Below are 13,312 nucleotides of genomic sequence, written 5' to 3'. Positions count from 1 at the left end.
AAACCATTGAATTTGAGAGTGAATATTTAGGCAAATCCCAAGTTGTTGTGCAGTGAACTTTCACTTTATGATGGTGGGGGAATCTTCGTGAAGATAATTGGTGACCTTATATTTGTGAAATAAAGATGTTCGTTTTTATCAAGAACAGGGCAATTGTAAGAGGAAATTACATGTTTCAAAATTATATGCTAGTATTTCACTCTTATTAGGCAACTGATTGAGCAACACACACACGCACACACACACACACACACACACAAAGTTGGGCGGTTACACATTGTAATCGAGCACTTAATTTGACAGCAGGTCAGAGTTTAGTCTGACAAAGAGTTACATGTTACGTTTCCATTGAGTCACGTAGGCGGTTATGCAGTTTTATAGATGGAAAAAAACTCTAATCTGTGCTATGAGGCAACATGTGAAATTGAGTCCCCAGGGTGTAACCGTTTGCCTGATATTGTGTAATCGCAATGGCTTTTAAATATTATTATAACCTTTATACATATGAAAATAACTTGAGTGAATTCACAGAAATAACATACAGTATTTATAATGCATTATTATATGTAACATATGATTTAAAGGTCATTAAATGTCATCAATAATTCATGTCCCATTCAGTCCCACTGGACCATTGTACAATTAACAATTTTTGTATTTATTTACGTATTCATTAATCCTTTGATAATGCGTTTTTTCAGGCATTGTGAAACGTACAGTAGATGTCTTTCTTTTGATGTCAAATCTTTAAATTGATCTCAGCATCACTGTTGGAGAACAGACTAAAGAATGGTAAATGGCCTGCACTTATATAGCACTTTTTTCTAACCTCAGAGGTTACCAAAGCACTTTACACTGTGTCCCAATCACCCATTCACACACACATTCATTCACCAATGGCGGCAGAGCTGCCATGCAAGGCACTAGCCTACCATTGGGAGCAACTTGGGGTTCAGTGTCTTGCCCAAGGACACTTCGGCATGTGGAGTCGTGTGGGCCGGGATTCAAACCACCAAACCTGCGACTGGCAGCCAACCCGCTCTACCACCTGAGCCACAGCCGCCCTCGAAGAAAAAAAGCAAGTATTTATAAAGAATAAAGATAAGAAATTAATTTCACAGCTTATTTTGAAGTTAGCATTTTCAAATGACAAGACTTTCATAATACTTGTTTTGATATCTGATATATATGTGATACAATCATAGCTAATTGTGAGATATCACACTTTCTCAGTTAAAGATTCTGTACTTTGTTATATGGCTTTTGATTAGCAAACTTCTAGTAAAACATTAACATAATGCTAGTAGATGTTATGATACGTTACTGTGACATTTAGGTGATAGTTTACCCAAATATGTAAATTTGATTATCATTTATTTATCCTCAAACTCATAGTACTTTTTTGTTCTGCTGAACACAAAGTGCTGTGTTAGGTAGAATATTATTCATTTCTTCTATGGGGTGAATTAACCTTTAACCTCTTCTTTATTCTTTTGATTCAATGTTTTCAATTTTAGGCCACATCCACCACCTGGACAAGACATTTAGCCTGTTTGGTGACTGTGTTGATATCTACTTAAAGCAGAATGACATACACTGAGATTGCTTACCTAACAATTAATGTAACATTGTGGTTTCCCAGTAACATGATGTACAAACAATGCTTTAAAGTAACCCAAATATTTTAATACATATTGAAATAATGATGTCATGAAAAAGGAGAAAGTTCAGACTTTATTATGACAAGTTTTTATTTTGCATTTTGTAAAAGCATACAAAAATAAAAAAAAACAGTTTGGAAACAGTACTTTTTCTTATTTAATGTGGTACTACCAGTGGCACAATATTTACCCCTTTCACCTTCAAAGATAGAGAACAGAACAATCTGGTAAGGTTACAGCATAAAAAATCATACACAATAATTACAAAATAACAAAATCTCAAGAGCATTTTGGGGTTTGTCATTGATCCAGTCTTTTGTCAGTAGCAAAATCATTCTGTCACAGAAAAGGCATTATGATATTTAGGCACCATCTTAGATGCCACCAAAGTACCATTTGTTCAGGTTTACAAAAACCTGATAATATTTATGGTTACGTATATATTGACAAGTGCGGCATGCATGCTCTTCAGGATAATCAACAGACTTTATATCAAAATGTTTTCGCCAAAGAAAATACTTTTTGTATTCTGTAACATTTTTGTCCAATGACAGCAGGTGTTCAGCTAGTTCTTTAGGGCTGGAGAAATCGTCTATGTGAATGAAAGCATCTTTTGGCACAAAGCGTTCATATATGTATCGTGGAGCCCCAAGAGCCACTGGGACTGATCCTAGTTTGAGCGGATTGAACAGCTTTTCAGTCATGTAGTCATAGTGACCATCTGTGTTCTCGAATGATAGATAGAACTTACATCTTGTCAATGTTTTCTTGTATTCGTCATCACCTATTGCTTTTCCAAAATGCCGCCCAAGAGCATAAATGTCGATGTGCTGTTTTAGCTCATTATAATATTTTACCCTTTTGTGGTTGTCATTCCAGTTGCTCACAATCCAGCAAACTAACTTGTCCTTTTTGTCCAGAACTTGTGGGAATATCTCATCTTCAGAACCATCAGATTTAAACATTATTTGCTCACGAAGGACAATGTCAGCATCCCGCCGGTAATTTATTGTCACATTAAACAAGTTCTCCAGACCCTCAAGTCGTCTCGTGTTTTGTGGGGACTCAAAGTGCATCCATATCCATTTCTGGAAGAAAGGCCGTGGTTGTGTAGGTAAATTCGACAGATCAGTTTTAATGTCTCTGTGATTAATAAGTACTCCATGGGCCTTACTGTAGAGATCTCTATCTGCAGTTAAGTAGCAGCCGTCAATATTAAATTTGGAACTGCAGGAATTTAGGTCAAAATGATTTCCAAATGGCCACAACCATATTAGCAGGATAGTGTCACTTTCCAGAGACAGGATAGTGTCATTTTCCAGAGACTTCTCTTTAAATACTTTGCCAATTATGCATTTTGGTGATTTTTTATTAAAATCTTTAAAATAATATCCCAAAAATATGTTCAATCCAACAGACAAAACGAATAGTACAGGTTTCCAGTAGCTCTTAATCAAGCCCAGAGCCCAGCTAACCACACCCCGCCCGTTGTCATCTTTAGAACCATCAGTTTCAGACTCGGAAGGTAATCTCTGATAACCTGTGGAGAAGGTAAATAAAGATTATTATTAAAACACTTTAGTATAGTTTCATAAATATCACAATTTAAAAATAAAGTTTGTAGATACAGCTTGCTTTCTTTGTTGCTTCCTAATAAAAGAGAGATTGAAAGCAAAACATACATAGAAAACCCAACTCTGGACCATATCAACAACACAAAATCCTTTAAGGACGTAACATCCCCACCCCTAAAAATAAAACGTATACATTGGTCAATTAAAAAAATGGAACGTGACAGAGCATTTGACAATACATTGTCTTTTACATTCTTGTGACAAATTTCTAGATTGAAATCCTAAACAGACAAAGACCATCTTGTTCATTTTTGGTTAACAGTTGACCAACATATACATTTATTTTTAGGGGTGGGGGTGTTATGTCCCTATAGGATTTTGTGTTATTGATATGGTGCAGAGGTGGGTGTTCTGTGTATGTTTTGCTTCCTCTCTCTCTCTCTCTTTCATTAGGTGCAGATGATCTTGAGAGCGACATCCACGTGATTTGAATCTGCAACTCAATTCGCTCGAAGATTTACAAGGCTGTGTCATCTGCAGGTTCGAAGGAATTCAATTTAAGCCTTTTTAAGGCCAAATATAAGACAAATTTAAGACCAATTTTGGCAATAACAATAAAAAAACACATTAATTCATTAGCTGGTAAATACAAAACCACTGAGGTTTTTATATTTTATTGTGCATTTATGCGTTTTCTTTTTTTAAATAAGTGAATTAATTAAGAATTAATGTAGCCTAAAGTATGTAGCCTATATTGTGACCCTTCTCTTTAGTCACTTGCTTTCCAGCAAGACATGACGCATTAGACCAGTGCTTTGGCAACGTCACCGCTTAAGTCAAACACGGAAGTAGTGGCAAAAACCATGCGTAATAAGTATTTATTATGGTTTTGTGACATAATTTCACACATCATAATCTAATACTACCTACGATGGCGCTGCAGATGGCCGCCTCTGTGTGGAGCTCTCCGATTCTTTTGATATTTTTGTTTGTTTGTCCTGTGTTAGTTATCTTTTTCCAGTCAGTTTTACCAGGGACGAACTGCTGAACATTCGGCAGCACATACCAGGTAATCTTTTCCTGTTTTTTGAATATTCGTACGTTTTGCTGGACATTTTAGTCAGAGGCGCAGTTGTGCTGTTTAAACGCGCTACGAGACGCAGGTGAGTGAAACGAGTCGATGCGCTGGTTAAACTCCGTCAGCGCGGCGTTCGAATGGCACTGCCGAGCATTCATCTAGTGAATCTCCGCTATCTTCCAAACAAAACGGACGAACTACATCTCCTCGCATGTACTAATAAGGACTTCTCAAACCCTGCTGCACTGTGCTTCACAGAAACCTGGCTGAGTGAAGCCATTCCGGACAGTGCATTTCATCTGCCGGGCTTTCAGCTGTTCAGAGCGGAGCGCATCGCGGAGTTAACGGGGAAAACCAGAGGCGGTGGAACATGCTTTTACATCAATGAAAGTTGGTGTACAGATGTAACAACGCTAAAGAGGATGTGCTGTCCTAATTTGGAAGCGCTCTTTATTAACTGTAAACCGTTCTACTCGCTGCGGGAGTTTTCTTCGTTTCTTCTGGTGTGCGTGTACATTCTTCCAAATGCGGGCGGGAACATAGCGCTGCAACAGCTGACTTTAACAAAGCAAATCTCACAAATCTGCCCAAATACAAACAGCACATTACATGCCCCACCAGATACAGGAATATACTGGATCATTGCTACACAACAATAAAGGATTCATATCGCTCTGTCCCACGTGCAGCTTTGGGACCCTCTGATCACTGTCTGGTTCATCTTCTTCCGACCAACAGGCAGAAATTTTAATCAACAAAGCCAGTAGTAAGGACTGTTAAGAGAAGGACCAATAAAGCAGAGCTGGAACTACAAGCCTGCTTCGATTGCACTGATAGGAGTGTTTTTGAAGCTGCCGCTACAGACCTGGATGAGCTCACAGATACTATTACATCATACATCAGTTTCTGTGAGGACATGTGCATCCCTACCATTACATATTTATCATTCAATAATGATAAACCATGGTTCACAGGAAAACGGACATTCACGTCGCACAAACATTAACACCTCCTGCAACCCCCTCCTCCTCCATCCTGCTACTCAACCTGCACTCAAAATCTGTGAAGATGATGTGTACCATGTCTTTCGGAAGCAAAGGTCAAGGAAGGCTTCAGGCCGAGATGGCGTCTCACCAGCGTGTCTTCGATCCTGTGCTAACCAACTGGCCCCCATCTTCACACAGATCTTCAATAGATCACTGGAGCAGTGTGAAGTCCCATGCTGCTTCAAATGCTCAATTATTATCCCTGTCCCTAAGAAACCAAAAATCACAAGACTTAATGAATACAGACCTGTCGCCATGATGTCTGTGGTCATGAAGTCATTTGAGAGACTGGTGTTGGCCCACCTGAAGGACATCACTGGACCCTTTCTAGATCCCGTTAAATTTGCTTATCGAGCAAACTGGTATGTGGATGATGGATGAGTCAACATGGGACTGCATCATGTCCTGCAACATCTGGACAGACCAGGGACATACGTGGGGATCCTTTTTGTGGACTTCAGCTCGGCTTTCAACACCATCATCTCTGCTATTCTCCGGACTAAATTAAACCAACTCCCTGTTCCCATGTCTATCTGTCAGTGGATTACCAGCTTTCTGACAGACAGGCAGCAGCTTGTGAGACAGGGAAAATTCACTTCCAGCATCTGTTCAATCAGCACCGGTGCCCCCCAGGGATGTGTGCTCTCCCCACTATACTTCTCCCTCTACACCAATGACTGCACCACCAAGGACCACCAAGGATCCCTATGGCTGTCTGGTGCAGTCAAAACAACCTGGAGCTGAACACGCTCAAAACATACAGAGGACAGTTCGGACTGCTGGGAGGATTGTTGGTTGCCCCCTGCCCCCTTCAAGAACTATACACTTACAGAGTGAGGAAAAAGGCTGTAAACATCACTCTGGATCCCTCTCACCCAGCCCACTACCTTTTTGAACTGTTGCCTTCTGGCCAACGCTTCAGAGCTCTGAGTACCAGAACCGTCAGACACAGGAACAGTTATTTCCCTCAGGCCATCCATCTAATGAACAATTAAATTGCCCCATTGAGCAATAATTATGTGCAATACACAGTTTAAGTCTATATATATTATCCAACATTATCCTCTTCTACCATTACATACATTGCACTGTACAAAATATACTGTATTTTTGTACTTTATATAACGGATTTGTATTAGATTTGCACTATGAGTGTATGTACGTATATGTATAATTTTTTTTTATTATTATCTATGTCTTGCTGCTGTATATATATTGTTTTTTGTATTGTTGTGCACTGGAAGGTCCTGTTACCAAGACAAATTCCTTGTATGTGTAAGCATACTTGGCAATAAAGCTGATACTGATTCTGATTCTAATTTTTCAAATCTAACACAACAGTCAGTGGGCTTTCTACCACCACTTATTGCACATATGCTGATATTTTTGTAAACAAGAGGATTGGTCTATTGACCTTATTCACAGTAGTGCCATGTTTGATTTTTGGATCAGTGGATTACATGGTATAAAGCTGTAAAATGCTCCTAGATGACATGTGATTTTCCACAACTCATGTTGTATGGAGTTTTTGTCTACTGAGTGTCCTTGAAAATATATTTTTCCAATGATTTGTCTGCAGAACGATCCAGAAACATTTTAAACTGCAGTACGGCCCATTGAAGAGACTGTACATATATCCCTCACAGCCTTGTTGTCATTCACGTCAATAAACAAAGATGGCGCTGCTGTGAATAAGGTCTAGCATGTGCTGAATAACATTTATATATTTTTTCTTGGCAGATAACTTTACCAAATAATTTAACATGTAGTTAAAGGGCAGTTCATTTAAAAATTGAATTTCTATCATCACTGCTCACTCTTAAGTCTTTATACATTTTTCTCTGCCATGGAACAAAAAAGGAGATGTTAAGCAAAACATTTAGTCTCAGTCACCATTCACAGTCACTGCATCTTTTTTCATTCAATGAAAGTGAATGGTGACTGAAACTCCCTAATATCTCCTTTTGATATCCACTGAAATAAGAAAGTCAGGTTTGCAACTGAATGAAGGTAAGTAATGACAATTTTCATTTTTGTGTGAAATATCTCAAGTAAAAGTCAAAACTCGTCAGTTACCTTAAAAATGGCTGTTTAAAGTTGACTATAGAGGGACTATTGAGAGCATCCTGCCCTGCAGAGGTGAGGACAGCTGAGAAGATCATCAGGGTCTCTCTTCCCTCCATCAAAGACATTTACAAAAAACACTGTATCCGCAAAGCAACCAGCATTGTGGACGACCCCGGGGTCATGAACTCCTCACCCTCCTGCCGTTTGGCAAGAGGTACCGAAGCATTCTGGCCCTCATGGCCAGACTGTGTAACAGCTTCTCCCCACTAAGCCATCAAACTCCTCAATACTCAGAGAGTGGTTTGACACACACACACACACACACACACACACACACACACATGACCTAAGTTGCACTTTAAATATTGTCACTTTATAATTGGCTGCTACCTCAATAACTGCTATATGCATAGAACACTATCTCATTGTATGTTATGTTTACATTTGGCATTTTTTAGAAACTGTCATCTTTTTGCACTACTGTGTACTGGTCGGCGCTGCACTGTGCCTATTTTCCTGTTCATTGTTAGTAATTTATTATACTGTCCCGTCCTTTTTGCACAAGTTTGCACGTGCACTTTGAGAGAGCTTTACAAATCCAGTTAAACAGAGTTTATATTTTGACAGAACTTTTATTTTGACCGATATTTGAGTTTCTCTTTGTGTTTTTGACGGTAGTTTTTAATCCACCTTTTTCCTGAACGTGAAAGTATTCCATGATTCGCCTGTTTTCAATTCCTGTCTCCAGTGTTTTCACTAGCATCAGCATTTATTCTTAGCGGTTAAAGTATATTTGGACAAATTGTTATATAGCCTATATATATATATATATATATATATATATATATATATATATAAACCCAAAAAAAAACATGTTGCTTATGTTCCGAAACTTCCAAGTCGAGATGACCGTTTTGTTTCCAGTGCTTCACCGAAGTAGGCCTATGTAGATGAAATGAAGCGACGGTCCGAGGCTATTTCGTTGATATCATTCACTTCTTAAAGTTGCTGTTCTCCATCTGGATCGCTCGTTTTGGTTAGTTTTACATTACGCCTCAAGAAGAAAGAGAGCACGGTGGCATCTCTCGTTCATTCGTTCAACAACATTCCACAGTCAATATGGCCAATTTAATTTTCACACCAAGAGTGACTAATGTAGGCTATCAACATATTCAGTTAGAATAGTTCAATGTCTCAATTTGAATAGTTTTTTCTTCATTTAACGGTGGTGGATCTGACCGCAATGTTAACTTAACACAAGGATGTAGAAAATAAACTTAATTTAGTTTATTCAAGTTTCTTATTTTTGCCCCCAAAATACAAGTAACAATTACTTCAAACAACAATTCGATTATAACCATTTTGTCTGGACATTTTTAGATCATTGAATTTGAGAGTGAATATTTAGGCGAATCCCAAGTTGCTGTAAAATGTGTGAAGAACTTTCACTTTATGATGGTGTGTGTCGTCTTCACGAAGATATTTGGTGACCTTATATTTGTGAAATAAAGATGTTCGTTTTTGTAAAGAACGGTAATTGTAAGAGGAAAGGCGCTGTACGGGGTACATGTTTAAAAAGGTCTCGACCATTTCTGCAGAGGAAAGAGAAAACAACATGAGAACTTACGTGTCATTGTTCTGTGCTGTTCAAGCGGAGGATGTTGTGTGCCGTCACCAGTCCACACACGCAGCTGGGCGGTTACACATTGTAATTGGTCATCATCTCAAGAATAACGAGACTGTAGTAGACTAATCTTTAAACCCCTTAAATAAGTAAAACATTTGCTGTCTTACAGGTAAACGAGGAGTTCCGAAGATGTACTGCGGTTTCCCTGGAAGCAACGTTTATGTCACAGCTGGACAAGCACACCCCAAAGCTCCTAGAACTCTTTAGTGCCAAGGGAGGAGCAACTGGTCAACGCATCAATAACTTGTTGATGGATCTGATACAGGTAGGGCTAAAAGTGGTTACAAAATTAAAAGGCACAATATTAATCAATTGAGTAGTTTGTTTTTCATTTATCTTGCTTATCTGAGTGTTTTTATTTTGTTTAATTAGCCAGTTTTTTTTCTAAATAGTCTCAAGTGTTATTGCTGTTAATATATTATAATGAATAAAAAACAAAAACTAATACAGACCTAGAGTAATGATGGCATTACAGGGTTGGAGTGAATTTACCAACAAAAATATTTTATTCATTATTGTTCTATTAACTAGGACCCAAGTGCCACTGCAGTGAAGAAGATAGATGTCACTCTGAGATGCCTCTTTGAGTGTATGGGAGAGAGTGGACAAGAGCTTATCTCGGATTACCAGGGGCGTGTCTAGAGCATTTTCAGTGGGGGGGGGGGCCATGCTGGGGCACTGCCTCCAAACGGGGTGGCCGCCAGTGACCAAAAAAAAAGCTAAATTCTACAGTATATTACGTAAATCCTATTGATTTTATTATTTTTTTTAACTTGAATAAAGTTACTTGTAAACAAATGTAGTAATAAAGCACATTTTTGATTAATTTAGTTTTTTGTCATCCCTGTATATATCCATTAAGTTACATTTGAGAGCCAGTGTTTATTATTTTTAGTGTTTTCATAAAACTAACAAGTTTATCAAATAAAAGCAATTTTAATAATGAGCAATTTTAAAAACCCAGAAGCAGAAACGATGTCAACTATTTTCTTTTAATTAGTTTGGCCATTACAATATACAGTAGTTTTATTCACAATCTCTTTCAAATAATAATAATAATAAAAAATAATTCCCCCCACTGTAAATATTCAAATGGTTTGGCCAAAACATCATAGTGTTTCATTCAACATTTCTTTCAGATTCATTTACAAAAAAGCTGAGTAACACAGAGTTAAAGTTTTAGCACTGTAACAGTTCAAATGAAAACACGCAGTTTAAAAATAAAATATGGAACCATTACATTGTGCTCTGCTAATATATTAAAGAACAGTCTTTAGTTTAGAAACAATAAAAACAGTAGCAGAAAGAGAGGAAAACGGTCGAAAAAGAAAGAAGGCAGACCTCAACTAGTTTCGGTGGTGACTGGCAAGCTCACCATTATTATTTATAATGGTTGCAGAGTTATTAAGTATATTGATTAAAAATAATGGTATTGAAGGTCTCAATAGACTCATCTATCCAGCCTTCTCCTTGCCCATATCGACATGAATGATTAAATTAATAAATAAGGTGAATTTTAAATTTATTTGGAGAAATAAGTGTCAGTACATTAGAAAGGAGGACATGATTAAAAAATATGAAGACGGTGGGGTGAATGCTATCGACATTATGAATGGTGTTTTGAAATTGAAATGGTTAAAATCCTTCATTCAAAATAGCCACTCCTTTTGGTTTATTGTCCCCAATGCTATCTTTAACAAACTGGGGGGAATACACTTTCTGTTATGTTGTGACTTTGAGTGCACCTCGTTACCAGTTAAACTTTCAGCCTTCCATCAGCAGGTGCTGCTCTATTGGAAACTATTGTTCAAACATAACTTCACTCCTCACAACACTCCAGTTTGGAATAGTAGATATATAAAATTTGGCAGAAAATCTGTATATCTTGAAGAATGGATATCTAAAGGGATTTGGGCTATTGCCCATTTCTTGGATGATAATGGAAATGTGTTACTGTATAGAGAGTTTTGTGAGAAATTCCAAGTACAGTGTACCGTTAATATTTTTAATAGAATGATTAGAGCTATACCACTTCCGTTAAGATTAATGGTTAAAAAAGACATGTTGTACTCCAAAATCTCCCCAGTACTGAGACAGCTCTCCTTAGAAGGTTATGATTTTTGTGATAAAAAATGTACAAATAGAGTCATTAGAATTTTTTTTTACAGGCTTATTCCCAATTAGACAGGAATACGTGCTTAAAGATTTTGATAAGGTTGAAATAAAAAAATTTTTGAAAAATTATTTGTCTTTTCCTCTCCCTCCTAAAGCTAAGGAGGTGAACTTCAAAATTTTAAATGAGATTTATCCTACTAAAGAATTTTTAAGATTGAAATTTAATTTTGATGTGAATAATTGTGTTTTTTGTGAAACAAATATTGAAAATCTAGAGCATGTCTTCTTTGATTGTGATCTGGTGCAACCCTTTTGGAGTGAGGTGCAGAATTGGTTAAGGTCTAGGAGGGTTGAACTCCCACCTCTCACGTGGAAGTTAATTAGGTTTGGTGTTTGTCTGGAAAACAAAGATTGTGATTTTGTTATTAATTTCTTGTTATGTTTTGGAAAGTTTTTCATTCATAAATGCAAAACTTTAATCACTGGATGAATGAGGTTAAACTCTTGTGCAAATCTTTAAAATTTGTTAAAAATCAGAAAGCCCTTAAACTGATTTCTCTTTTGGATACGTTTAAATTAATTTAAAAAGTCCCTTTTTATTTATTTTTTCATTTTATTTATTTATTTATTTTTTTCTATTTAATTATTGGTTTGTTCATAGTGTGTTTTCTGTTTTTTGTACTAGCTATGCTCAAACTATGGCCGAACAATTGAGGTTATATTCAGAGATTTGTTGATGTACCTTGTTTGTTTGTGTTGTTGAAGGATAATAAAAAAAAAAAAAAAAAAAAAAGGATGTCGAAACAATTTACGGCAATTGTAGACAGTAGTTATTTGAGAAAATTGTTATGTATATTTTGATAAGTCACTTGTGATTTGTATCCTCTTTTTTTTTGGCAATAAAGATGACTTTATTAAGCTTTAAAAAATAAAAAAAAAAAAACTTCTTTGAATCACGAACTTCAGTAGAGTCTATAAACTGATTGGCCGTAAAATGAACCAATCACAAGACATCTTATAGGGGGGGCACCTGGGGTGGCCAATCGAATTTCAGGGGGGGCCACCACGTAGACCCGCCCCTGCGGATTACTGTGTAAGTATTGTCTCAAAGGAGGTTTGGGTCAGTCTGGTGAACAGGTTTATATTGTGCTGACTGTTAAAGGGTAACTCTCGCCAAATTGCAACCTAGGCTATTTTTGTTAATCTACCCGAGTCATACTTTCATGTAAAAGCATAATTCGAATGGAAACGCCACTTTCAAGATTGACCGTATTTTCGTTTTAGGTCAAAATGCCTTTTGAATGGGAGTGCTAGGGGCAGTACTATGATAGCATAAAAATCGCTATTTTTAAAACACTAAGAAGGCTCAACACAACATGAAACTGTGCTTGAAGTATCACCAGGGGCTCTACACATGAACATAACAAAAAGAGCCTAGGTAAAATTTTGGCGAGAGTCACCCTTTAACTGACTGAACCAGCATTTGGCAGACAGTGGAGTTTTTTTTTTTTTTTTCTCTCTCTTTTTTTTCCCCATCAACAAATGAGATTGTCTTAAATACTTTTATCTTTTATCTCAAAGGGGGCTGCAGAGACCACTGTTCATGAGGACCAGAAAATGAAGAATATGAGCATCTATGTCTGCCATGAGCCAGATGCAGTAGGAATCATCATTGAGGGAATACCAGTCCTTACCAATCTTGGAAATCTGGCTAAAGCATGCTACTTCCTGCTTGGGTTGACATATGCACTTAATCTTGAGTATCCATCCAAGCTTTCCAAAACATTTGAGGTGTTTCAAAGACTTTTCGTGGGACTTGACACACTGCACCCAAAACCAAGCCCCAAGTTCATGACCATGAAAAACAAACTTCTTGCCTAGGCACTCAGACATGACTGTCACTCTGCACTTGTGAACAGCTGTTTTCTTTGTCTGTTCAGCGTTTAATTTTTCAGGATGTTTTAATGGTTTATCCTTGTCATGTTTAATATGAAAATTCTGTCATCATTTACTCACCCTCAAGTTGTTTCAAACCTGTATGAATCTCTTTCTTCTGCTGAACACAAAGGAAGATATTTTATAAC

The 13,312-nt window shown here is 37.3% G+C and overlaps 1 protein-coding gene across 1 annotated transcript; it reads right to left on the bottom strand.

Annotated features, from left to right (window-relative positions):
• Positions 1-1,528: 1,528 nt before the first annotated feature.
• Positions 1,529-9,346, bottom strand: LOC127652404 (4-galactosyl-N-acetylglucosaminide 3-alpha-L-fucosyltransferase 9-like). The gene is made up of 3 exons (XM_052138527.1): positions 9,221-9,346; positions 9,054-9,117; positions 1,529-3,201 (listed from the first exon to the last, which is right to left on the bottom strand). Exons 2-3 carry the CDS (start codon positions 9,058-9,060, stop codon positions 2,036-2,038), a joined length of 1,173 nt encoding a protein of 390 aa, XP_051994487.1. The 5' UTR covers positions 9,061-9,117; positions 9,221-9,346; the 3' UTR covers positions 1,529-2,035.
• Between the last annotated feature and the right edge of the window lie 3,966 nt (positions 9,347-13,312).

The sequence above is a fragment of the Xyrauchen texanus genome, chromosome 12 (assembly GCF_025860055.1).
Source record: "Xyrauchen texanus isolate HMW12.3.18 chromosome 12, RBS_HiC_50CHRs, whole genome shotgun sequence".
NCBI lineage: Eukaryota > Metazoa > Chordata > Actinopteri > Cypriniformes > Catostomidae > Xyrauchen > Xyrauchen texanus.
The sequence above is the reverse complement of the archived record's forward strand: the minus strand, read 5'-3'. Positions and strand labels throughout refer to the sequence as shown.